At 45.1% G+C, this 27,901-nt stretch overlaps 1 protein-coding gene across 5 annotated transcripts in view; it reads right to left on the bottom strand.

Moving 5' to 3' along the window:
• Positions 1–27,901, bottom strand: part of LOC139419032 (type II inositol 3,4-bisphosphate 4-phosphatase-like) — a 218,981-nt gene that overhangs the window by 60,313 nt on the left and 130,767 nt on the right. For all 5 annotated transcript variants that reach the window (XM_071168887.1, XM_071168888.1, XM_071168884.1 and 2 more), the window contains 4 exons: positions 21,627–21,741; positions 17,610–17,679; positions 13,189–13,336; positions 6,344–6,474 (listed from right to left, as the gene is read on the bottom strand). In XM_071168887.1, coding sequence (XP_071024988.1) covers positions 6,344–6,474; positions 13,189–13,336; positions 17,610–17,679; positions 21,627–21,689 — 412 coding nt within the window. In that variant the 5' untranslated portion in view covers positions 21,690–21,741. The remainder of the gene's footprint in view (positions 1–6,343; positions 6,475–13,188; positions 13,337–17,609; positions 17,680–21,626; positions 21,742–27,901) is intronic.

Below are 27,901 nucleotides of genomic sequence, written 5' to 3'. Positions count from 1 at the left end.
CAAACATTAGTCAGATGAGTTCAACTCGATATGTGACATTGACTGTCTGTACGATAATGTAAAATATGTCATTCTGTTTCATATAGGGCTGAGAGGTTTGTTTTCCTGGCTACGTTACCTGGCCACATTATAGGCTATTAGGCCCAGAGTTTTTCTTACTCAGGTCTTGTTTCTCGTTCAAGGCAGCAGCTGCTCTCCCTGGGGTTTATTATCGATCCCCATTAGGTCCTGCCAAGGCAACAGCTGCTCTCCCTGGGGTTTATTATCGATCCCCATTAGGTCCTGCCAAGGCAACAGCTACTCTCCCTGGGGTTTATTATCGATCCACATTAGATCCTGCCAAGGCAGCAGCTACTGTTCCTGGGGTTTATTATTGATCCACATTAGGTCCTGCCAAGGCAGCAGCTGCTCTTCCTGGGATGTAATATCGATCCACATTAGGTCCTGCCAAGGCAACAGCTACTCTCCCTGGGGTTTATTATCGATCCACATTAGGTCCTGCCAAGGCAGCAGCTACTGTTCCTGGGGTTTATTATTGATCCCCATTAGGTCCTGCCAAGGCAACAGCTGCTCTTCCTGGGGTTTATTATCGATCCCCATTAGGTCCTGCCAAGGCAACAGCTACTCTCCCCGGGGTTTATTATCGATCCACATTAGGTCCTGCCAAGGCAACAGCTACTCTCCCTGGGGTTTATTATCGATCCCCATTAGGTCCTGCCAAGGCAACAGCTACTCTCCCTGGGGTTTATTATCGATCCCCATTAGGTCCTGCCAAGGCAACAGCTACTCTCCCTGGGGTTTATTATCGATCCCCATTAGGTCCTGCCAAGGCAACAGCTACTCTCCCTGGGGTTTATTATCGATCCCCATTAGGTCCTGCCAAGGCAACAGCTACTCTCCCTGGGGTTTATTATCGATCCCCATTAGGTCCTGCCAAGGCAACAGCTATTCTCCCTGGGGTTTATTATCGATCCCCATTAGGTCCTGCCAAGGCAACAGCTACTCTCCCTGGGGTTTATAATCGATCCCCATTAGGTCCTGCCAAGGCAACAGCTGCTCTTCCTGGGGTTTATTATCGATCCCCATTAGGTCCTGCCAAGGCAGCAGCTACTGTTCCTGGGGTTTATTATCGATCCCCATTAGGTCCTGCCAAGGCAACAGCTGCTCTTCCTGGGGTTTATAATCGATCCCCATTAGGTCCTGCCAAGGCAACAGCTACTCTCCCTGGGGTTTATTATCGATCCACATTAGGTCCTGCCAAGGCAGCAGCTACTGTTCCTGGGGTTTATTATCGATCCCCATTAGGTCCTGCCAAGGATCCTGCTCTTCCTGGTTTCCAAACAAATTAAGGCAAACAAATGCAATAAAATAAAACAGTACAATTATTACACCACTACATATCTACATTATATTTTTAATACCACCATACATACAGTATGTTTGTGAAGAGTCCATGTGCTAGCACTGTGCTAGCACTCTTCACAGTCCGTATTGTTCCATAAGGTGTAGTTTTATCAGTTTTTTTAATCAGATTTGACTGCTTGCATGAGTTACTTGATGTGGAATAGAGTTCCATGTAGTCATGGCTCTGTGTAGTACTGTGTGTTTTCCAGAGTCTGTTCTGGACTCTGGGCCTTTGAAGAGACTCCTGGTAGCATGTCTTGTGGGGTGTCTTGTGGGGTATGCATTTGGTATTCCTTAAAACTGCACGCAGAGACATAAACATTATATCCACATGTTCATCTGACTCTGGGGAAGTAGATACATGGCTTGATTGCCAAAATCCCAAAGTGTCCCTTTAAAATGGTTGACAATATTAGTAGGTTTTGTGACAAATGATCCACCAGGTTCAAGGAAATGATTGGAGCAGAGTTTGTCGTTTTGCCCAAAATGTCATTTAAGGTCATCAAATCTTTTTACTATCATTCTTTATATCCTTTATCTTTGTTTCACCGCACATTTTTTTCTTCTTTTTGTTTAGTTTAGTCACATGATTTCTCATTTTACAGTATATTTGCAGGTCAGCTGTGCAGCCAGACTTATTTGGCATTCCTTTTTCCTCGTCCCTCTGAACCATAAATGTTTTCAATTCCTCATCAATCCACGGGGATTTAACAGTTTTTTAGTCATTTTCTTAATGGGTGCATGTTTATTAGTAACTGGAATAAGCAATTTCATAAAAGTGTAGTGTCTGGCTGCTCCTCATTATACACCAAATACCAGCAAACATTCTTTACATCTTCAAGATAGGAATCACTACAAAACCTCTGGTATGATCTCTTATACTCCCGAGTGGTGCAGCGGTCTAAGGCACTGCATCTCAGTGCAAGAGGCGTCACTATTGTACCTGGTTCGAAACCAGGCTGTATCACATCCAGCCGTGATTGGGAGTCCCATAGGGCGGCGCACATTTGGCCCAGCGTCGTCGTCATTGTAAAAAAAGTATTTGTTCTTAACTGACTTGCTTAGTTACATAAAAGGTTAAATAAAATAAAAAATATATAATTTAAATACACTATCTTTGGAACTTTGGTTTTCCTAAATATGGCTACTATACTATGATCACTACATACAATGGATCTGGATGATACTGCTTTAGAGCAGACCTCTGCATCATTAGAATACATGTGGATTATTTCATTCCTGTGCTGTTTGTAAATACCCATAGTGATTTCATGAACCTTGTTCCTTAGGCTACATGCTGTATATTAGCATGGGCTATTCTTTAGCACTTGTCTGATATGCTTGATTGTTTTTAATCACTTTACTAGGAGGCTTATCAGAGGTAGACATGACAGTGACTTAGAGGTGGATCAGCTTAAAATTGCCAAAAGATTGTTGCTTCCATCAATGTAATTGTCTGCATAATTTCTGTGCATGTGCGTGATTTCCAGCAAGACAGGAATGTCAGTGTTCTGCCATGGCCAGTGAAGAGCCCAGATCTCAATCCCATTGAGCACGTCTGGGACCTGTTGGATCGGAGGGTGAGGGTTAGGGACATTCCCTGTAGAAATGTCCGGGAACTTGCAGGTGCCTTGGTGGAAGAGTGGGGTAACATCTCACAGCAAGAACTGGCAAATCTGGTGCAGTCCATGAGGAGGAGATGCACTGCAGTACTTAATGCAGCTTAATGGCCACACCAGATACTGACTGTTACTTTTGATTTTGACCCCCCCCTGTTCAGGGACACATTCATTTATGTTGGTCACATGTCTGTGGAACTTGTTCCGTTTCTGTCTCAGTTGTTGAATCTTGTTATGTTCATACAAATACTTACACATGTTAAGTTTGCTGACAATAAACACAGTTGACAGTGAGATGACGTTTCTTTTTTTGCTGAGTTTAGTAAAGGTATAAAATATATGGATGAGCAGTGACAGAGCGGCTAAGATGCAATAGATGGTAAAGAATGCTCGCTTCAAGGCTCGCTTCAAGCATGCATGAGAGCACCAGCTGTTCCGGACGACTGTGTGATCATGCTCTCCGCAGCCGATGTGAGTAAGACCTTTAAACAGGTCAACATTCACAAGGCCACAGGGCCAGACGGATTACCAGGACGTGTACTGCGATCATGCGCTGACCAACTGGCAAGTGTCTTCACTGACATTTTCAACTTCTCCATGTCCGAGTCTGTAATACCAACATGTTTTAACTTCTTCGATATAGGGGGCGCTCTTTAAATTTTTGGATTAAAAAAACGTTCCCGTTTTAAACAAGATATTTTGTCACGAAAAGATGCTCGACTATGCATATAATTGACAGCTTTGGAAAGAAAACACTAACGTTTCCAAAACTTAAAAGATTATCTGTGAGTGCCACAGAACTGATGCTACAGGCGAAACCAAGATGAAATTTCAAACAGGAAATGCCCCAGATTTTGAATGCGCTGTGTTCCAATGTCTCCTTATATGGCTGTGAATGCGCAAGGAATGAGCCTACACTTTCTGTCGTTTCCCCAAGGTGTCTGCAGCATTGTGACGTATTTGTAGGCATATCATTGGAAGATTGACCATAAGAGACTACATTTACCAGGTGCTCGCTTGGTGTCTTCCGTTGCAATTATTGCGTAATCTCCAGCTGAGTGCATTTTTCCATTTGCTTCAGAGGAGAAACTCAACTGCCACAAATGACTTATCATCGAATAGATATGTGAAAAACACCTTGAGGATTGATTCTAAACAATGTTTGCCATGTTTCTGTCGATATTATGGAGTTCATTTGGAAAAAAGTTCGGCGTTGTAATGACTGTATTTTCGGGGTTTTTTCTTAGCCAAACGTGATTAACAAAATGGAGCGATTTCTCCTACACAAATAATCTTTTTGGAAAAACTGAACATTTGCTATCTAACTAAGAGTCTCCTCATTGAAAACATCCGAAGTTCTTCAAAGGTAAATTATTTTATTTGAATGCTTTTCTTGTTTTTGTGAAAATGTTGCCTGCTGAATGCTAGGCTTAATGCTATGCTAGCTATCAATACTCTTACACAAATGCTTATGGTTGAAAAGCATATTTTGAAAATCTGAGATAACAGTGTTGTTAACAAAAGGCTAAGCTTGTGAGCCAATATATTTATTTCATTTCATTTGCGATTTTCATGAATAGTTAACGTTACGTTATGCTAATGAGCTTGAGGCTATGATTACGCTCCCGGATACGGGATTGCTCAACGCAAGAAGTTAAGCAGACCATCATAGTCTCTGTGCCCAAGAACACTAAGATAACCTACCTAAATGACTACCGTCCCGTAGCACTCATGTCTTTAGCCATGAAGTGCTTTGAAAGACTGGTCATGGTTCACATCAACACCATTATCTCAGAAACCCTAGGCCCACTCCAATACCCTAACAGATCCACAGATGATGCAATCTCTATTGCACTCCACACTGCCCTTTCCCACCTGGACAAAAGGAACACCATTGACTACAGCTCAGCGTTCAACACCATAGCGCCCTCAATAAGCTAAGGACACTGGGACTAAACACATCCCTCTGCAACTGGATCCTGGACTTCCTGACAGGCCGCCCCCAGGTGGTAAGGGTAGGTAACAACACGTCCGCCACGCAGATCATCAACACAGGGGCCCCTCAGGGGTGCGTGCTCAGTTCCTTCCTGTACTCCCTGTTCACTCATGACTGCACGGCCAGGCACAACTCTAACACCATCATTCAGTTTGCAGATGACACAACAGTGGTAGGCCTGATCGGCGACAACGAGGAGACAGCTTATAGGGAGGAGGTCAGAGACCTGGCCGGGAGGTGCCAGGACAATAACCTCCCCCTCAACGTGATCAAGACTAAGGAGATGATTGTGGACTACAGGAAAGGAAAGACCGAGCACGCCCCCATTCTCATCGACGGGGCTGTAGTGGAGCAGGTTGAGAGCTTCAAGTTCCTTGGTGTCCACATCACCAACAAACTAACATGGTCCAAGCGCACCAAGACAGTCGTGAAGGGTGCACGACAAGATTTGGCATGGGTCCTCAGATCCTCAAAAGGTTCTACAGCTGCACCATCGAGAGCATGGTTGCGTCACTGCCTGGTATGGCTCCTGCTCGGCCTCCGACCGCAAGGCACTACAGAGGGTAGTGCGTACAGCCCAGTACACCACTGGGGCCAAGCTTCCTGCCATCCAGGACCTCTATACCGGAGAGAGTCATAGACTGTTCTCTCTGCTACCGCATGACAAGCGGTACCGGAGCACCAAGTCTAGGTCCAAAAGGCTTCTAACAGCTTCTACCCCCAAGCTATAAGACTCCTGAACATCTAATCAAATAGCTGCACAGACTATTTGCATTGCCCCCCCCCCCACTCCTTTATTTCGCTGCTGCTACTCTCTGTTACATGTACATATTACCTCAATTACATCGACTAACCGGTGTCCCCGCACATCGACTCTGTACTGGTACCCACTGTATATAGTCTTGCTATTGTTATTTGACTGCTGCTCTTTAACTACTTGTTACTTTTCTTATTCATATTTTTTTTCACCTTCATTGTTGGTTAGGGGCTTGTATGTAAGCATTTCCTGTAAGGTCTACCTACACCTGTTGTATTCAGCACGCAACTAATAAACTTGATTTGATAAACATTTGCAGCATCACTACGACAACTCAGCGACACAATGGTAGGAGAGTCAGTGCTTGGGTCATTGATAAGTCATTGCTTCAGACTCCACCTCTTTACCAAGCAATGATAAGTACAAAGGTATCCACTGCATCCCAGTCCACTGGAGACGGAGGAACATGTGTTTGTCTTGGTGACAAGGGCGAAACGTGAAACATCGGCAAAATTACAGAAACGTAGGCACGTGCATGCTTGCCTGTGTGCATGTAGTAAGTCGTACCAGTGATCTTATTCAGCTCAGCCAGGGTCTCCTGGTAGGCAGCTATCACCTGTCCATAACGGCCAATCACCTCCTTCCTCAGGTTGTCCCAGTGGGGAGACAGTTCCCCAAGGTCCCTCAGCTCCTGTATCCTGGAATGACAGGGGATCCACAGGGAATGTCAATGAGAGATACATGGATCGTTATGGAGTACAAGGAATTTTTCAACCGGACTCTGTCGGCTCAGTTCAATCAAACTCATATCCCACTGACACAGAAAGGGAGAGAGAAAGTAAGGAGAGCGACAGAGTAAGAACAGAGAGAGAGAGAGACAGTAAATCAATCAATTCCTTTTATTTGTAAAGCCCGGCCGAGCAAGCAGAGACATAAGCAGAAGCACAGTGGCCAGGAAACTAAAATAACTCCATAGAAGGAAGAAACCTAGAGAGGAACCCGGCTCAGAAGGAGCGCATATCCCTGTTCTGTCTTTACTGGGTAGAGATATACAGGAATGTCACTGAGAGGATACAGATCATTACAGAATACATGCATGCATTTTGTAAATCAAGACATTCATAAAGATTGCTTTGGCAGGTTCACCACAACCACGTACAGTATTATCCAGCAAGACTGAACCTATTCTATGACCCCCTGCTCCCAGCATCATCTAATGCTATTGTGCTGGCTCATGGCCAATAGCACGGTTAGATTGCCTCCACTGTGACTAATGCTGTTCATTGTCTTCTGGTTTGAGTCATATGACCCGAACTGTCACAGTGGCGAGTGTATTAACAGACCGATTAACATCTCTCTGATGCATGCAGGAACACACACACACGCACACACACACGCACGCACGCACACAGACGAGTGCCTACACACAAATGCGCACACACACACACACACACACCATTTACCCCATCCCTGAGCCTCACTGCTTAGTCGATAGACTGATCATAATGAAACAAATCCCACCCTCAGGCTAGAAGCCATTTTGTCCACTTATCCACTCATTTACCATCATCACCCCTTCTTCTCTTCTCCCAGTCAGAGACATCCTACCACCCAGATCCCATTAACCAATAATAAACCCCTCTATCTAGCCCTGTTCTCTAGTTTGTCGAAGTCGATCGCCGCGGCAACCGGATTGATCTCGTAGCGAGGTGTGCGTGTGAGGCGTGTAGCCGGAGGGCCAAAATACCCCTACACGTTGCCATTAGGGGCCCGAGGTAAACTGAGGTCATTGCCGAGGAAATAACCACCCGTCGCCGGAGGCGTCCAAGCTGATACCCAGGCTACCGCCTGTGTGTGAGTTTTCCTTAGCCGGCTGGGTCGTTGTTATCATCTGAATGGTTGTGATCAGACGTGATATGAGACACGGTGCCTGTACTATCCACTGTAAAGAAGGTCTTGATCTCAATGATACGTAGGGGGTTTCGGTGGGCTATTTGCTTTAATAGAGATGTGTTATTCTTGACAACGGATCCAATGTTTCTCAGACTACAGACAGTGTGGGGCTGCTAATCAGACTCACTAAAATGTAAATTAGCCACTTTAAGAATATGTTATCAGACTGTTTGATCTATTCTAATTAATTTGCAAACGTATCATCTTTCGAAATGTTCGCATGATGTGTATTTTGTGTGAGATTAAGGGACATTTGCAAACATATCATCAAATCATCTATCACCACCCTCCACCCTCACGAAGCCCAATTGACAATGGCACAGAAGTAAACTTAGCCAGATAGATAGTGCCATGCTGCCCAGGTGCAGTTAACATTTCTCCTTGACCCCCCTTTCCACCTTAAAGTGCACCCTCTCTCTACGGTAGTAAACAACATGAGTAGCGCTATCCGGGGTCCTTGGGACGTCCCTACCCTAAACCCTAGCCCTAACCATTTTAAATTTAAACTTCAATGGGGTAGGGACATCCCAAGGATCCCGGAGAGCAAGGACCTACTTTAAATAGGCGCTATGGCAGACCTAGCGGTGGAACACATTGCTCTGTGACCAAGACGCTGTTCGGCTATGCTCACAGGTGAGTTGTGGGTAACGGCCATAGGGAGCATTGATTCAACATCATGGGAGAGAGTTAAAGGGATAGTTCCATGATTTTACATATTTATGTATTTGTTCCCTTATTAGCATTTCTTGACAGTGGCTAGCTCAACAAAACCAGCGTGGATTGCAGTCCTTGTCCATAGACTGATTTCAAGTAACAAAACAAATATCTAAAAACATGTAAAATAGAGTAACTATCCCATTAATATTGATTACCATAAGTAATAGAGACTTATCTAGCCGAACCAAGTGGGCTTCCGACTTTTCGCTTCCAGAATATTCCGTAAAAAGGGAACTTCAGTATCTCATTACGAGCTAAGATCAGCCACCCTTAATTGTGTGGAGATTTCCTCAGAGAACTCAATGATGAGTTCCCGTGTAAAGTAGTTCCCGACTCAAAGCCTTCCCGTGTAGCCTTAACACTTTCAACCAGAAGATTAGCATCTTTTTAAATTAGTCAGCGCACAAAAGGCACCCGATTTCTTTTTAAAACAGAACAAAAATATTCTCCAGTATCAGTTTGGGGTAGAAGAGGGAGAAAAAATGATTATTTCTCTTTGTTCTGTATGGTAATCCGACACCACTGCTGACAGAGATAATGATATTGGCCCTCTCGCAGAGTAGGAGATGGGGACGTTCAGATAGGTGTCGTTTCAGGGGGGTTGGGGTAGTGAGGTTTAAAGTAGACCCACTCCATGAGGCCTCGATGCTCCAATCAAACATGTTGTCCTAACCCAGCCATCCACTTGGGTTTGGAGAGGGCTCTAACGCTCATGAGAGAATGCAGTGTGTGTGTGTGTGTGTGTGTGTGTGTGTGTGTGTGTGTGTGTGTGTGTGTGAGAGATATGCTCTCTCTGTGATGCTGTCTGATTCCAGCGCTATAGCCACTTTGCTTTGTCAAACACCATACCCATGCTCTTCAGTAGATTGCAGCCATTCAGTGTAATCCATATTCTTCTGTCTAAACCACTGTTATTTGTGTATCAAGAGGTGTCAGCCCCAGCCCAGACGGGTTATTTTGAAGCTGGGCAGACAGCGGTGGTTGGGGGTCAGTGGGTGAACAACAGTGTGTGTGCCGGGGGGTAGGGGGAGACTGAGTCACAAGCCTTAAGAGGGACAATGAACAGGGAAGATGAAGGAGGGAGGGAGATGCAGAGAAACTGTGTTACGCCAGTGAGAGAGAGAGAGGGGAAAAGAGAGATAGACGAGGGGTGACAATGAATCACAGGCCTTAAGAGGGACACTGAGTAGGGAAAATGAAGGAGAGCGAGAAAGAGTGAGAGAGACAAATGCAGAGAAGATTGACATGAGTGAGACACTGAGACTTGAAGAACAAGACACAGTAGGGGAGGGCGGCAAAAGAAGACAGAGGCCTCAGACAGACAAGCAGAAGAAAGAGAGAGAGAGAGAGAGAGAGAGAGAGAGAGAGAGAGAGAGCGAGAGAGAGAGAGAGAGAGAGAGAGAGAGAGAGAGAGAGAGAGAGACAGAGACAGAGACAGAGACAGAGACAGAGACAGAGACAGAGAGAGAGAGAGAGAGAGAGACAGAGAGAGAGAGAGAGAGACAGAGAGAGAGAGAGACAGAGAGAGAGACAGAGAGAGAGAGAGAGAGAGAGAGAGAGAGACAGAGAGAGAGAGAGAGAGAGAGAGAGAGAGATGTTCAAACTGACTTGGACAGATGAGGGGTACAGAATACATTTTCCAAAGAGCAAAGACCTGTCATGTAAGAGACTTTATTTCATGCTGTGTTATAGTGGCCTGTTCAATTTAATCACCAAGAGCTTTGGGCCTGGGGTCAATATAACCTGCGTGAGACGACTCACAAACAGAAGCCTCCTTCTTTACATCCCAACCTGCCTCCTTTACTGTAGACGGCCAAGTACAAAGAGAACTATAGCCTACTGATTTCCATATACTGTGCTTTACTGAAATGTAGTGTAGAGAGGCCGTAGTATCAACCACCAACCAAAGGCAGGCCGCTGTGATGCTCTTTAGTTCACAGGAGCAGAAGATGATCAGCTCACTTCCTCCTTGTTGAATGGGGAAGGAATGTAGGCGTAGCTCGGAATTCATGAAACTATCAGATCAATTCATTAAAGAAAAGGATAAATATTATTTAACGCCCACACACACATCCATAATTGGGACACTCACACACACAGTCACTCACACACACAGTCACTCACACACACACAGACAGTCACTCACACACAAAGAGCCACACAAGAGCTATACACCCACACACAAGGACAAAGATTAAACAGGCATGTTGATAAGGTTGGAACATGGCTGTCAACATCAAAGGGAACGAGGGATGAAGAGAGGAGAAAAAGAGATGCCACTATTAGCATAAAGTGATGCCGGGGAAGGAGACTATGCCACTTCACAGCGTGTGTGTGTGTGTGTGTGTGTGTGTGTGCCACTTCACAGCCTTAAAAGGCGTATCTTAATCATTAAAAGGGTAAAGCCTGATTGAGTTTTTACACAGAACTAAGAGGAAGCTAGAACGCCTGAAATCATTTAAAGAGGATTACAAACAAGCTCTTAAACTCCCTATCTACCTGGTAGTGAATAATAGATATACATTGATGTGTGTGGGTAAACAAACTCAATAACGTACTTGTGTTTTTGAGCACAGCATTGTATAGTGACGGATCGAGATCGTTTTCTGAATAGTCCTTAGTTGCTATATCCATAACTTACAAATTAATGATATGTTCCCAATGATTCCTGAACAAGAGAACATCTAAATGCCTCATGAGCTTAGTTCAACTGTCATACACCATCAGAACGTCCGCTTGTTTTACTCCAATGTTTGTAAACAATGTAAACATAAACAAACGCTGTACAGCCTCAAAACACTCTCATTTTTATGGTCAGTCCCTGCCTCCAAAATATGGATGGTCAGTCCTTGCATCCATAGCTCCGTCTATGAATTTAAGAGTTGTTACATTTCTCCATCCCTTCTCTTTTTACCTAAACAGAGGTGGGGTGACGGCTTTGTTATACTTTCAATGAAGGACTCTAGCTTTAAAGTATTGTTCTACTCAGACTGCAAGTATCAAGAGAGGTTAGAGTCTAGAGGCAATAGACCAGATAATAACATGGCTTAAATAATAGCTTTTAAGGGAGGGAACTTGAGGGAAACCTTGGTCTGAGAATGTTCTAATCTAGAACTTGAGGGAAACCTTGGTCTGAGAATGTTCTAATCTAGAACTTGAGGGAAACCTTGGTCTGAGAATGTTCTAATCTAGAACTTGAGGGAAACCTTGGTCTGAGAATGTTCTAATCTAGAACTTGAGGGAAACCTTGGTCTGAGTATGTTCTAATCTAGAACTTGAGGGAAACCTTGGTCTGAGAATGTTCTAATCTAGTTTAATGACTTGGGATTCCAAACTAGTGGGCTGATGGGGGCACTCCATGTGTTCCAAATGGAAGCCTATCCTTTATAGTGCATTACTTCTGACCAGGGCTCATAGGGCACTATGAAGGGAATAGGGAGCCATTTGGAATACTGACGCTGCCATGAGATTGACCGCTTGCCGACCGAGGGACTATGTGACGGACGGGGGATTATGAGGGATTGCTAGGGGACGGCGGGCGTGTTGAGGAACGATCTGTCCTGACAGACGCTCATAGGGACCCTGAGGGAAGAGAACACTGAGATCCTCTTACCCATCACAGTGGCTTCTCTCTGATAAACTGATTAGGATAATCTATTCACTGGCAGGATCTTAACCTTTCCTTTATTGAGTACAATGGCAAAACTGGACCTGCCAAGGGAGGGTTAACTGACGGTTAATGAGGGTTAACTGTGGTTAAAGAAGGGACATTAAACTCCCAAATCTAATTTTGTCAGATGTTTCCAGATGTCAAAATCATCAGACTACTATTGAGGTATGAAAACATCTGACAAACTTGAATGTCTGTTGAGTATAATGTCCCATTAACACTGCACTAGGAACATTCTGGGGGATTCAAACGTCATCTGGAATCATTTTGGTTACAATACACATCACTTTATCCTCATCATCTTGTGGCCACTTTGACCACTAATTAGCTAACAAGATCAAGAGCAGAGTCAATTAGCGACACAGTACCTTCATCTTCCTCAAAGCCACTCTCTCAGCTCGATAAAGCTCCAGGACTTTTGTTCAGAACAGCGCAGTGTTGGGGGGGGGGGGGGGCTCTCTCTCCCTCTCTCCCTCTCTCCCTCTCTCCCTCCCTCCCTCCCTCCCTCCCTGTCCCTGTCCCTGTCCCTGTACCTCTCTGCATGTGTGTGCGTGTGCAAACATCTGTGTGCCTGTATGCAAGTGTACATCTGTGTGCTTGTATGCAAGTGTACATGTGTGTGTTGCTGGTTGACTAGTGTGCAGGCGTACAACAATCCCCTTTTGAAGTGTTACACAGACCTGAATAATTCAATCCTGTCTAAGTATAGCTCTTAAACAACCATTTACATCTCTGAAATAGGCCTGTTAATGTAGGCAGGCCCAGAGCTATAGTCTCCCTATTCAAATGAATGCAATGTACCTCCTAGTGGTTAGATTTAGGCTTAGAGTAAGGCTGTTACAGGTCTGTGCTCTCCCTATACACTGATCCGATGTCAGTGTTGATGTCTACCTCCAGTGGTTAAATTTGGCCTTACCTGATCCTCGATCAGCTGCTGTTTACCTTCTCACAAATCACTGTGCTTATAAAGACAAGTCATTATCCCATATGAAATACTGTTCCAAGGTCAGGTTTTGCTTTGTCCCTCCCAGTGGTTCAGTAAAGGCTCAACTGAACCTAGATGGGTTCTTACCTCCTCATGTCTTCCTGGATGTAGAGGTGGAGGAGCTGTCTGGGGATGCTGAAGGACAGAGTACATTCCTCCATCTGTTCTCTCACCAGCATCCATTTACTATCCACCGTCTGGAACTTGTAGACCTTACAAACCGGGTTCTTAAAGACTGGGAGAGAGAGAGGGCGGGAGAGAGCGAGAGAGGGAGGAGGTGGAGGGTGAGATGGAGAGGGGGAGAAGGAGGGTAGAAAGAGGGAGAGAGAGAGAGAGTGAGAAAGAGAGGGGAGGGACAGAGGGTGAGAGGGCGTAGGGCGAAGGGAGAGGAAGAGGAAGAGGAAGAGGGAGAGGTGGTAAAGGGGGGGATAAAGATGGAGAGAGGTAGAAGGAGGAGAGAGAAACCGAGACATACAGTATCAACCATCACAACATACTGAAAATGATCACATACACCTTCAAAGACATTTCTAAGTTTCACAAACATCAACCAGACGATGTGCTTTGGTTCTAAACAAACTTTGATACCGAGGAAAAACCCAAAGACAAAACTCGAACCCTTCAAAAAACGTATTTTCATGTGGCCTGTGCTGCAAATCCCATAATCAATAACAGTGTCTGCGATAGATAAGATTGCTGCTTGCCTCATCTTCCAAGAGCTGCATCTCTCTCTTTCTATCGCTCTTTCCACATCTCTCTCTCCAAGACTTAGAAAATGAAGAATATAAGAGATCTCAGGTCAGCCCATTAAATGATTCTTTCATTATTAAACAATTCCTTCATTGGATTTGATTCCCATTTGAATGATTTGTTTATGATAGAGCAGTGAAGGAAAGGGAAGATGGTTGACTCCCCAAACTTTGCCTCACCATCTTCTCCTATTAAACCCCATTCAAATTAAACCCTTACACTCCTCTTCCTATTTCTTCCTAGAGTGGCTATTAGCAGCAATCACGCGGCAACCAAAAAACAGCTTTAATACTCTTATCAGTGTGCTGGCAGTCACTGGGCGAGAAAGCCGGAAAAAGCCGTACGCCTCAAACAGCTATTCGCAGTTCGCTGCCGTTGCTCCTTCTCTTAGAGGCCACGCTAGCGTTCTGGAAGGAAGTCACTCAATAGTAATAAGCTGTAGCGCTCCGATAGTAGTAGAAGAGACTTCACCATTGAAAACGGAGGCTTCAAGATGTGTAATGCTTCCAAAAAAGCTACACGGCACCGAGGGTTGGGAATCACAAGTGTGACCCAAGCACTTATTCCTCCCTTTTAAAAAATAAAATAACTTCCCCTCTTCCTTGTGAAGCTGCAACCAACCAACTAACAGTGGTAATGTCAGTCCAACTCCTGGAGGAGAGGAGAGAGGTGGGGAGAGGAAGGGGAGGAGAGGAAGAGAGGAGGGGAGAGGAGAGGAGAGGAGAGGAGGGGAGAGGAAGGGGAGGAGGGGAGGAGAGGAGAGGAGAGGAGAGGAGGGGAGAGGAGAGGAGAGGAGGGGAGGGGAGGGGAGGGGAGGGGAGGGGAGGGGAGAGGAGAGGAGAGGAGAGGAGAGGAGAGGAGAGGAGAGGAGAGGAGAGGAGAGGAGAGGAGAGGAGAGGAGAGGAGAGGAGAGGAAGGGGAGGAGGGGAGGAGAGGAGAGGAGGAGAGGAGAGGAGAGGAGAGGAGAGGAAGGGGAGGAGGGGAGGAGAGGAGAGGAGGGGAGGAGAGGAGGGGAGGAGAGGCTCCATTACCATATGCATCCATTTGCCATCCATTTACTTTCCTAGGTGCGAATTCAATACAGAGACTGGCCCTCTCTCCGTCATCCCTTTTCAATGTCAGGGCCTTATTCTGAGCACTTTGTCCTGGGTATTCCGGGTCCCATGTCCCACACAGAAGGCAACAGAGCGTTGGAGAGTGTAGTGACAACCTTGTGATGTTCGGGCACAACGAGGGGCGGTGTGGCAGTGGAGAGACCTTCTAATTGGCGGATAATGTGTCAGGGGTGACTTTTACTAGAGGCACTGGGGTGGGAAGCAATGCGGTGTTCAGTTCAGTGTCAAGGACAGTCAGAGAGGTAGGAATCAGGCCCCTGGAAGGTTGGCTAGGACAGACTAGAGCCAAGCCCATCCACCATAGTTCCTGGAACCAGGCTAGAGAGGACCATGTGAAAAAGATGATATCTGATCTGGTAGAGTATGGCTGAGGTCGGCAATCAACACAATAGTGTGAAAAGTGAAAAATAAGAAAGGGTTCAACACCCACACCAGTAGAAATCGACTTTTTCACAACTTTCATTAGCTGGCTAAGGTTAGCTTAGCATGCTAGCTAATTACACTGACAGCTGTCAGTCAGTGGCCTATTTGTTGTCATTTCTCTGCTACACCTGGAAATCACCACAACGTTCCCACCCCCAATTCCTGAATATGTGTTAGCAGCCTGTGTCAGTCTTCGAGGTGGAGCCTAAAACGAGGATTTTCTTTCTAGGACAGGAATTACTCGAAATAGGTGCGGAAACTTCCTCTGAGGATTTTTAAGCCATTATTTTTTCATAATCATTATATTCATGATTACATCAAATGAAAAAGTACAGCTATGATTTGAAATGGAGAGGTTGATCTTGGATTATTAAATGATACTGTTGCTGCTGCTGTGTGGAGAGGGACAGGATTCTAGAGGGCATTTCAAAGAGTAAATCGGAATTAAAAAGAGAGAGGGAGAGGTGAGAGGGACAGATTGAGAGCGAGATGAAGGGATGACTGGTACTTCCTCCTTGCACACGGTCGAAGGAGCAGATTAACCTCTGACCTCCCCCCGCCGCCACGCTAATCTGAAGGCCAATCAGATTGCTCCTTCCTCTTCTCCCCACACCTCTTAAGGAAATTACTTCTTCCCTGGTCGTCGTCCCCCCTCCTGTGTGTGTGTATTGTGTGTGTGTTTGTGTGCATGTGTGTGTGTGCATCCTTCTCCGCTCTCCCCCCTCTGAAAGGTAATACAAGTGAATGGCTAAATTGCATTAGTCAATCTCTCTAAGTCTGCGGGGAGCGTGTTATAGTGATGGGACACAGCTGTGCCACCCGCCTTCCTGCAACCCACCCCGCGCAGGAAGGCGGGTGGCACAGCCCCCTGGTGCCTGCCTCTCGCTAGCTAATTGCGACAGATAGTGACAATGACGACGGGTATAGAGAACAGCGCTGTAAGGAAAGTCATACCAACACACGCTGAGGACGGAAATAGAGACAGAGAAAAAGACGAAGATAAGACTTTCTAGAAAGTACCGAGATACGATAATGAGGAAGGGAAAGAAAAAAAGAAAGCATAGAAGAAGAGGAGGACGGAGTTGGAGACTCAGAATGGTTTCTTTTCCCCTCTGGAGAGGAACGAGTGATGAGAAAAGGGAAAGAAGAGCTTTATATTCCCAACACCGCAGGGAGCAGTGACCTTCTCAAGTCTCTCCTTCTCCTCCTCCCTCTTTCCCTCTCTCTTTTTTCTCACTCCTGGTGTTTCTGCTCGATTCTCCCCGCTCCCAGTGATCGGGTAACAAGCGAAGTGTGTTGCGCCATTCGGGGGCTTCTCCCTTAATTGGTATCACAGGATCGACGTGGCGCCGCTTCCGCTGGTCTGCCTCTCCAGCCAGTCCACACAGAACAGATATAGAACCAGGACTGGAGCAGCCAAGGGAGGCAGGCGGACGTTCACCTTGTCTGGGGATATAATTACCTGCTTTAAAGGGGCACTTCACCATTTTATATACATCATATTAGTCCTGTCCTGCACCCATACCAGTGTCTAGATGTTTGAAAAAGGCATTTTCTACATTTGGTAGTCAAATAGAAAGGAAGAAAAGGTCCCACGATGATGTCATCGGAGACACTGGTATGGTGCTGTAGATAATGAATTAAAGGTTACAAAGGGGTGGATTCCATTAGAGCCACCGTTGGCCAAGTCTCACACCTTTTCCACTGTCAACTGGCTCTCCCTCCCTTTACTTACTTAAACCAAGGCTTCCCGTTTTAATCTGAGAATGAATAATATGAGTTTTTTTAATCAAACTGGGTATAGCCCCATTGAGACTTCAAATCTCTTTGGCGGGAGAAGGTTAGTCAAGGGCGGCGCACTTTCCAATGAGAAAACCAAGAAGTATACGTGGGTTAACTTAATGTATCACTTGATTACACTATGTCAATTTCAAGCTGCTTTTGGGGGTAACACTAGGTCATGGTAATTACAGGGGTGTAATAGGTTTTTTTAAGAGAAAATGCAAAAAAAACCTAAGAAATCTTTTCAGTAATAAACTAATTTCACGATGAGAGATTGGGGTGGTTGGTTAGACAGGAGGAGGAAGGGGAATCAAATTAGAGGGGATGAAATTAGCCTTAAACCTCTTCCCACTGATTACAATGTTACAAGGACGATGGAAGTCAGCAGTTAAATTATAGGTGTTTAAAGGTAGAAGGAACAAGCGTAGTTGAACTTACCAGCACCCGTCAGGGGGCTATTATCTTTGTCGATTGGGGTTCCCTGTGATGACTCACAAACTAAGGTGCACTGTGGAAAGAAGAGAGAGAGAGAGAACACACACATATGAATGTACATTGAACTCTGCTTTTCTCTGAGCAGCGGGGCGGCCACGTCTAGCTTGACATGTTGTTGGTTCAGCATGTCTTGCTCTTTAAATACATATTCATTTAGCTCAGTGTTTTTTGGGACAGCAGGAGGTAAATGACAGACAGACACAGAGACAGAGACAGAGAGAGACAGAGAGAGACAGACAGAGACCGACAGAGACCGACAGAGACCGACAGAGACCGACAGAGACAGACAGACAGACCCTCCGTCACTCAAGAACACTCCATGTGTTTGTCACCGTCCCCTTTGATAATGAGTATCTTCCCATCACAGCTGCTGAATGTCCCTTTTTGATGATGCGTGCGGGACAAGACATCAAAGTGCTAGTGACAACCAACAGTTTTCAGGCCTCTCTGTCAGTGGCATCGAGGCTGACAAACCATCAGAAATACACTTTACCAATTACTAGGACTGCTACTTTTGCGAAAAAAGTGGAATTTAGCGAAACAAGGTAGCTTCATTTACATCAGGGGAATATAGTGAAACAAGGTAGCTTTCTTCACGTCAGGGGAATATAGTGAAACAAGGTAGCTTCATTTACGTCAGGGGAATATAATGAAACAAGGTAGCTTTCTTCACGTCAGGGGAACATATTGAAACAAGGTAGCTTTCTTCACGTCAGGGGAACATAGTGAAACAAGGTAGCTTCATTTACGTCAGGGGAATATAGTGAAACAAGGTAGCTTTCTTCACGTCAGGGGAATATAGTGAAACAAGGTAGCTTCATTTACGTCAGGGGAATATAATGAAACAAGGTAGCTTTCTTCACGTCAGGGGAACATATTGAAACAAGGTAGCTTTCTTCACGTCAGGGGAACATAGTGAAACAAGGTAGCTTCATTTACGTCAGGGGAATATAATGAAACAAGGTAGCTTTCTTCACGTCAGGGGAACATATTGAAACAAGGTAGCTTTCTTCACGTCAGGGGAACATAGTGAAACAAGGTAGATTTCTTCACGTCAGGGGAACATAGTGAAACAAGGTAGATTTCTTCACGTCAGGGGAATATAGTGAAACAAGGTAGCTTTCTTCACATCAGGGGAATATAGTGAAACAAGGTAGCTTCATTTACGTCAGGGGAATATAATGAAACAAGGTAGCTTTCTTCACGTCAGGGGAACATAGAGAAACAAGGTAGCTTTCTTCACATCAGGGGAATATAGTGAAACAAGGTAGCTTCATTTACGTCAGGATAATATAGGGAAACAAGGTAGCTTTCTTCACGTCAGGGGAACATAGAGAAACAAGGTAGCTTTCTTCACATCAGGGGAATATAGTGAAACAAGGTAGCAAACAGAGACCGTGTGTGACTGCGTGAAGCGAACAGAGACCGTGTGTGACTGCGTGAAGCGAACAGAGACCGTGAAGACTGAGTGAAGGGAACAGAGACAGTGTGTGACTGCATGAAGCGAACAGAGACCGTGTGTGACTGCGTGAAGCGAACAGAGACCGTGTGTGACTGCGTGAAGCGAACAGAGACCGTGTGTGACTGCATGAAGCGAACAAAGACCGTGTGTAACTGCGTGAAGCGAACAGAGACCGTGTGTGACTGCATGAAGCGAACAGAGACCGTGTGTGACTGCATGAGAGCGAAGTGTTGCATTTCACTCGTCTCAGTAACGTAGCCTATTCATTGATGATTGGCTTTGCTTTACTGAAGTTCCGAGACAATGCAAGCTAAGAAATAGCAAGATACAGCATTCCATTGCAAGATAAAGCATTCCATTGCAAGATACAGCTTTTGATAGCCGATAGATAGGCCTAGTGCACGGTTCTGACTCTGTGTGCCTGGTGGCCGACGGGCCTGTATTGTGCCCCTCCCCTCTCTCCCCGTCCCTCGCTAGCTCGCTATGAAAGATGTGAGTGTTTGTGTTCTCAGAAGTGCGGCAGCTAATCAGTCTCCACCATTCCAAAAATACAGAATTTTAAGAATCCTGACACTAAGAAATGAAAGTCGACACCCGGAGTCAACGTGCAACCTATTATTTTGGAGTCAACTCTCTACCACCACATCATTGCAGTGGCAGAGAAAGGCAAGCAACAACAGTGGAGTCCTGTATGGCAATACATTGAGAAGTTAATTGAGAAGGAACTGCTAACTTTGCGAGGTGGGATTGAGGTAGAGTAATGGCAGTACAGGTGCAACGCTGAGCTATCTGAGAGGGACGCAGCGTGAGACCCCGACTGTTGCTGGCAGCAGCACAGTTGTATCGGGAATTCAAGTTTTATTAAACTCTTCTTACAGTTTTAACTGAAAAACAATACAAAAATGTTTGTGAAAACATTAAGATAAATTGTCCACCCACACACACACACACACACACACACACACACACACACACACACACACACACACACACACACACACACAGACACACGACACCATCAAAAGAGAGCAGGAACCAGAGGCAGCCAGCCATGTTAAAGCCCCAGTCAATTATATAAGACTGCTCTCTGTGACTGATTTACTCACAGTGGTAAAACACACACACACACACACACACACACACACACACACACACACACACACACACACACACACACACACACACACACACACACACACACACACACACACACACACACACACACACACACACACACACACACAGAGAGAGTGCGCAAAGGTAATTTGCTCCAACGAGGAGAAGTGTCAACAGACTACAATTAGACTGGGTCAGTGAACACCCTATGCTACGGAGTTATGTTATCTCCTCTCAGAAAGGCATCATTTCTACGGTACGCAGATCCATTTTGACTGCCTCCTCATACATGCACAACTACCAGCCAGGTCACACCAGATCAACTTCAGTATTCCACATTTGTCCAGGACCCCAGGATGTCGGGAGATGCCTTCAATACCATCCACTAGGGGCAGTGTGAATGCCTATTACCATCAAGTAGGTTTGCGGCTTGCTAGGGCTTTGTGGATGGGGATAGAGGATCTTAAACCGTGCGCTCCAGGTTCAGAGGATCGCGGGTTCAAGCCCAGTGCTGGGCAGTCATTTTTTTCCAGTTTTAACACAATCCTAAACCTTAACCAGTCGGAAAGAATGGCTAAACCTAAACAAACGTTGAAAACAGAAGTGAGACGTGACATCTTGTTGCAAGTACAGTGCTTATATGCTACACATATGATTATATTTTAGACTAAACTAAATATTCCCATTGGGTGGAATAACTAGTCAAATGAAGGAAAAGTACATACATAAACTTTGTTTTTGGTGTGAAAACACCCCATTGGGAGGACGTTTGAGCACTCTTCAGGTACCTGGCGATCTCAGAAGAAGACATCATCTCTCTCTCTTTCTCTCTCTCGCTCTCATTCCTGTGTTTCTCAGATGGTGCAGAGTAGCATGTCGTGGTGGATCAGCATAGTTGATTGTAGGTGGGATGGTCTCACAAGGGAGATGCCATTTATTCAGACGAGGTGAGTCTCGTAGGAAGGCTATAAGGCCATAGGGTTTAGCCGACTATCCCACACAAATAGAAGAAGGATGTATCTCTCTAATTCTCTAATGCTCTTTGTGCACATAATCACACACAGCATTCAGGCTGTCTGAGCCAATGGCTTCTCTGGCTTGCGCTCTCTCTCTCCCCCACACACACGCAAACGCCGTACGCACACACACATGATAAACATATTCAGTATCTAAGAGTCCCTATCCCACTCTCACCCTCTCGTCACACTCTACACCCCCCCCCCCCTCCCTACACACACACACACACACAGGATCCAAGGGCTGTAAGGGCTTGATGAATCTCATTGGGCCACTTGAGCAGTGACAGACTAATCCTGCAAGCATTAGTGCTAGCCGGGACATCTGGAGGGGAACGACTCTCACACACACACACACGTCCTCACCTTCTGGGCTTGCTGCACGTCGGCCGTGATGTGATCCATGTCCCCCTCCTCCATCTCCCCCATGTTCACACGGCTCACCAACACTGTCCCCACCGCCAACACACCATCAGAAGACCTGGGGGAGAGTGGACAGAGTGTCAACTATGGGAATGAGAGAGAAAAGAGGGCAGAAGCGAGATTGAGAACAAAGGTGCAGATGGAGCAGCCAATGGGACAGAGAATAGAGGTGTAGATGGAGCAGCCAATGGGACAGAGAATAGAGGTGTAGATGGAGCAGCCAATGGGACAGAGAGGTGTAGATGGAGCAGCCAATGGGACAGAGAATAGAGGTGTAGATGGAGCAGCCAATGGGACAGAGAAGAGAGGTGTAGATGGAGCAGCCAATGGGACAGAGAAGAGAGGTGTAGATGGAGCAGCCAATGGGACAGAGAATAGAGGTGTAGATGGAGCAGCCAATGGGACAGAGAATAGAGGTGTAGATGGAGCAGCCAATGGGACAGAGAATAGAGGTGTAGATGGAGTAAATAAGAGGTGGTGAGACTGAGAGGTCAAGAGAGACTGTAGGCTGGAGTTTCTCAATAAATGTTTGTTGCAAGTGACATCATCTCAATCAACTTTGCTGATACACGAAGCAACTGAAACACCATTGAAATGGCATGCAACAATGTGGTTTAAAAATTCTAAACCAATGGCATCTGTTGCGTTACATTGTGATTCAATAAGCTATACAAATAAAAAGAGTTGCACACTCCATATGTAAACTCCCAGTCATTTATTGGGTGACTCACCTCATTGTGATTTTCACAAATAATTTGTTAATCGAACCTTTTCGTTAATGATTTAGAAAAAAATGCTGTCTGTACAATGTATCTAGCCAAATTGAAACTACCAGCACTGTTCTAGCTGGCTAGCTAGCTATCGACTAACTAACCAAGCTAGCAACTAACTAAGCTTAGTCTAGCAACTAACTAAGCTTAGGCTAGCAACTAACTAAGCTTAGGCTAGCAACTAACTAAGCTTAGGCTAGCAACTAACTAAGCTTAGGCTAGCAACTAACTAAGCTTAGGCTAGCAACTAACTAAGCTTAGGCTAGCTAGTTGAAACTGGTCTGGGTTTACTTTAAAAATTAAATGTATTGACAGCCAAACCACATACATAAACCTTTACTAGCCATGATGCCAATTTCAATTTATACATCTCCCGTTTAACTAATTATGTCGCTTCTATCAACATTGATGGCGGTTCCGGCAGCAACAGGCAGCGTGAGCGACAGCTGTGTTGACATGACAACTGGGTCGGAGTTCTGTACTGTCGAATGGATCACGCGACAAAAGCATTAGTTTTGATTGAGTAGCTTGCAACGAGTTTCACAAAAGTTGAAACGTTTGCAACTGATCTGGATGCCACCAAGTTGCAGATGAATTGCTTATCAGTTGCTGGGGGTGTTGCATGAAGCAATCCAAAAAGCAACATAGCTGCGTCCAAGTTGCTTCGTGTAACCCCAGCACATTGTGGTCAAGTCATTGTTCTCCCTCCTTCAGTGACAGATACAGAACAGATACCACCGTTCTCATATTAGGGAGCCCCAATTACTTTTCTAACCATGATCTGATGGAAAATCCATTGCCAGCAGTAGTTCGTCACACACACACAGGCACACGCACACACACACACACACACAGGCACTCGCACACACACACACGCATGAACAATTCTCCCTGGGTATTAAGCTAGCAGCATGTGTGATCTAATCCCCCAGTCAGATTGATCTAGCGCTAATGGGCCTGGTCCCACTCCCAGTGGACAATTAAGGGCTATCATAATCACAGCCAAAGCCTGGGGTGCGAGGGGAGAGAGAGAGCGAGGGGGGAGGAGAGGGGGACGACACCCCGGGGAGAGAAGGAGAGGGATGGTGAGGGATGGAGAGGGAGAAGAGAGGGATCTGGAGAGGTACTCTGGGCCTGGAGAGAGAAAGAAGGGGATGCTACCCCGTGGAGAGGAAGGGAGGGATAGTGAGTTGAAGGACGGAGAGGGAGAAGAGACTGATCTGAAGAGGGACTCGGAACTGCAGCAGTGGCGTTCTCGCTCAGAGACTCATTTACACACGGTGGTCCCTTGCTACACAGAGAGGATATAAGTCTGTTGATGGATCCCAGGACCCATGCCAGACATCTGCTTCAGTGTTTATCTTTCTTGGTACCCCCCACCCCAACCCACCTCCTCTCCCACTCATCCCCCTCTCCACCACACAGAGAACATTCCGTAAAGTCACCCTAACTTTGAGTAAACATGTTCAGCCCAGATCGAGCCGCTCGTTCCCTCGGCTTATAATGGAGAAAATGAGATGAGCATGTCGTTGTTTTTAACACCTGTTGCACAGCTAGCAGACCACCACCGTTACTGCAACGGAGCTACAGTGGCCCACCTAGGTACACTTTCCAGATTGCTTGAGCCCCTTACCATAATGAAACATTGCACTTAAACAGTGTAGGCTTTAAAGTCCTACTCCTAATACTCCATGCAAGGCTGTAAACTCCTGCTCCAGTCTCATTTGCAGATCATTTATCATGTGATAGACTTCACAAAAGGCACATCTCAATAGGTGGTCCAGGTATCCTCTTTTGTTCTCTATGGCTCCTTAAGAAAGGGGAGAGGCTGATGACATCACATCTCCCCATCAGACCAGCTCCTTGAAGTTTGCAGCTGTGGCTAAAAACAACACTATTTTGTGCAAACATTTTTTTTTTGCCTTTTAGTGTGTGTACTTCACTGTATGTACAGTGGGGAGAACAAGTATTTTGCAGGTTTTCCTACTTACAAAGCATGTAGAGGTCTGTCATTTTTTATCATAGGTACACTTCAACTGTGAGAGGCGGAATCTAAAACAAAAATCCAGAAAATCACATTGTATGATTTTTAAGTAATTAATTTGCATTAATTTGTTCTCCCCACTGTATATTTGGGATATCGCTTTCCAACAGTAAAAGTAAAACAAATAGCTGGAGAACGTCTTTAAGGTAATTGATTTATGTGTGGGAGCGATGGGAGATGATGTCATAGTTGTACAGACTGTAGCTTGCACATGGATGGGGGGTGATATGTCATATGCTTGGCATCTTTAAAATACCACGCTTTCACAGTTTTCTTACATCAGTTTGTGTGTGTGTGTGTGTGTCTGTGTGTGTGTGTGTGTGAGAGAGAGAAAGAGAGAGTGATAATTACCATTATAGCTTAAAGACAGGTTAAGGAGAACTTGGTTCAAATCAAGCGGGCGCGCGAACAGAAGTTGCCTTCCTGACAAGATGGTTGTACCGAGCAGCGCAGCTACAATCTATCTGTTAGAGCTGTGATTGACCTCAAATGACCTTTGTAGCTGCCTGCTGCGGAGCGCTGCCGGAAAAAGAAGATGGACAGTAAATAAGCTCCTCTCCTCCATCCTCCCATGATTTCTCCACCTCCTCTTCCTCGGTTCTGGAGTTGGCATTGAACAGCATCTACAGATTGCTCTGCCCGCCTGTGATCTCCCCGCTCAACTGTCCTCATCTACTAATTGGCCCAGAGTTCACTTTTTGTGACAGTGCTTAAATCAGAGCAGCTTCGTTAAAGAGACAAAAAAATGATGTGCTTAAAGGGACACTTGGATGCCGTTTGTAAAGTAAACACTGGTATGAACGTGCATTGGTTCTGGAGATGATGAATATGAGGGGAAAAAAAATCGGTGAGGTTTGTCTTTCAAGTGCCTGTCGCGTATTTGGAATCGTTCACAAAACAATTAGTTATTAAGGAAGCGGTTTATGGCATTCAAGGTTGATTTATTTTGTAACCCTTCTTCAGTTTGCAAACATGTCTCAAAGTGACACAAATCTGTACTAATTACTCATACTAGTCTGGGTGATGAAATGCAAGTCACTCAATAGTCCTTCAACTTTATTCCATCAATGTGTGCTTTATTTTGAATGTATTAACCTAGAAGTGCTTTAAATATGTATCCTATCGTGTGGTGTTTCGGTTTATTTCTTATTTCCTTATTTGAGCGACTTCCTTTACTTTGAATTGGTTTACCTCCTTTTCAGTGTTTGTCTAGCTGTGATAAGGAGTGTTAGTCAGCGACCTGAGTCGTAACCCCCACACCAGAGGAGAGGAGCATTGTTCAGCAGATTCAAGCTAGCAATGGAAGAGGACAAGTGACACAGGCCGTGCTCAGCCACGGTGTCTGGGGAGAGGGGACCGGATGAGTGTGACCAAGCTGTGCTCACAGAAACATCAGCCCACAGAGAGAAACATAAGATTGAACTTCACTCAATTTTCTAGAGCAGTGGTCACCAACCGGTCGATCGCTATCAACTGGTCGATCTTCAAGACATTCCTAGTCGATCACCAAACATTTCTGTAAAAAACCCAATGATAAAGCCTTGTGTTCCTATTTTTTTTTGTTCTGGGGTTGTTGGAGGAAGGTGCACCTGATTCAGCTGCCCTGTGCGCCGGGTGGAATAAATGTTGCCATTTTGAACCATTTCAGGTGTCTGAAGGTGCAAACTCTGCCTTCCTGGCGGGCCCAGATAGCAAATCAAGTGCACTGTTGGCCTACCGCTGGCCAATCGGATGGCTCAGATGACCATGTCTGCAGTAACTTAGCAGGCATAAAAGAAAGCTACAGCAAAATTGATACTGTGAGATTTCAAAACGTTTAAAACCATGACTAGAGAGAGACTGTCAACGAATACAGCAAAGAGCTGCTGTTTATATGTTCATGTCTACGTTCTTACGCAGCATTGTCAAGACTTTGTATTCAACACTTTTAAAATGCACATTCTTCCCATTTCCACTCAGCGCTAAAACAAGCACTGCAGCAGTAATGAATGAGTAGGAAAGTGTATCTACAGGCTTGCGTTCTTGTTATTATTAGCAGATTGAGTCCTTTTTAATAGAGGACTTTTTCAATTTCTCTGTTCATACTCGAGGAGTAGCAGCATGAATTTGTGCATTAGGCAGAAATAATGCCGTGTGACACCATCAGCTGGAAGACGGTCTCCCTTTTTGGTCAGTGGAGGAAAGGAAGAGCGGTGGGGTGTTGAGAGGCAGACCCTCAGTCTGTGGCTCTCTCCCTCCGCCGAGACTAAGCATAAAATAATATAATAAATAAATAAATAAAAAGCTCATGATTTTAATGTATGCTCACTCAGCTGTGCTTCACAAGTAATACAAGCACAGATCTATTACCTGTGTGATTATATAGCCTACCTCAAATGTTGAAATACAATTGTAAAAAAAATGGCCCGAACAACAATGCATTGGAAGTGCAATTCAAGCAAAGCCAATATGCAGTTATTATGTATTGGGTCTATAACTTACTGCACAAAAGTCATTGCTACAGTACTGTTTTTAATTGGTTAATGTTGCATAGGCTTACAAGTTTTTAGGTCGTGTAAAAAGAAACTTGGAGCGGTAGATCTCGGCGTGCATTTTGACTCAAAGTGATCTTGACTCAGAAAAGGTTGGTGAGCACTGATCTAGAGTTGCAACATACCAAAACAGAACACATAGGATTCTAGGAGGATTCTATTGCATTGTCACACACTACTCAGCCCGTACTCTACACAGAACTGTGCGACATAAAAAAAAAAATCGGAGCTGCCATTTGTGCCATTGACTTTGAACTGGACTGTGTTTTCAGCATGAGTAGCCCGTAGTAGAAGCGCTTGTTTTGAGATCCAAACAAAAGCTGCATGTGCACATTTTGTTAATTTCCTTTGCTAGTTAGTGAGTTATTAGCCCAGGGAGTCAGCAATAAGGGACTGATTGCTTCCTACAAGAGCACCAAACGTGCAGATTTCTAGACATATTTGAAAAACGAGTAGTAAAGAGCTTTTCTTTTGTCTTAAAGTGTTGTATTTTAAGACTTGGCTACTTAGCATATTCAAGCCATAGGCAGAGGGTAGCATACATTTGTTTGATTCTTTGGAATAATGGTATGGGAATAATAATGCATTTTTATTTTGTAAAGTGTTTTTTTGTTTTGCATCAAACAACAACATTTTCAGTCACCTCCTTGTCTGAAGAACAAGTGGCTGAACAGGTTAATGGTTTTTTTCAAAAGTCTCATGGAATGTAGGCCTACATTGAACACCACACTTTGGCTGCTACTGTAGGCTGCATGATAGAAGAGCTATTTCCATGTTAAAATGTTATGGGATGCATTTTATCCATTGATGGTAGGCCACTTTGGTACATGGACACTTAAAACTGTACCTTAAAGTGGGTACAGCCTCAGTGCT

This window comes from Oncorhynchus clarkii, chromosome 10 (genome assembly GCF_045791955.1).
Source record: "Oncorhynchus clarkii lewisi isolate Uvic-CL-2024 chromosome 10, UVic_Ocla_1.0, whole genome shotgun sequence".
Taxonomy (NCBI): Eukaryota; Metazoa; Chordata; class Actinopteri; order Salmoniformes; family Salmonidae; genus Oncorhynchus; species Oncorhynchus clarkii.
Note: the sequence above shows the minus strand (reverse complement) of the source record. Positions and strands in the feature narration are given on the sequence as shown.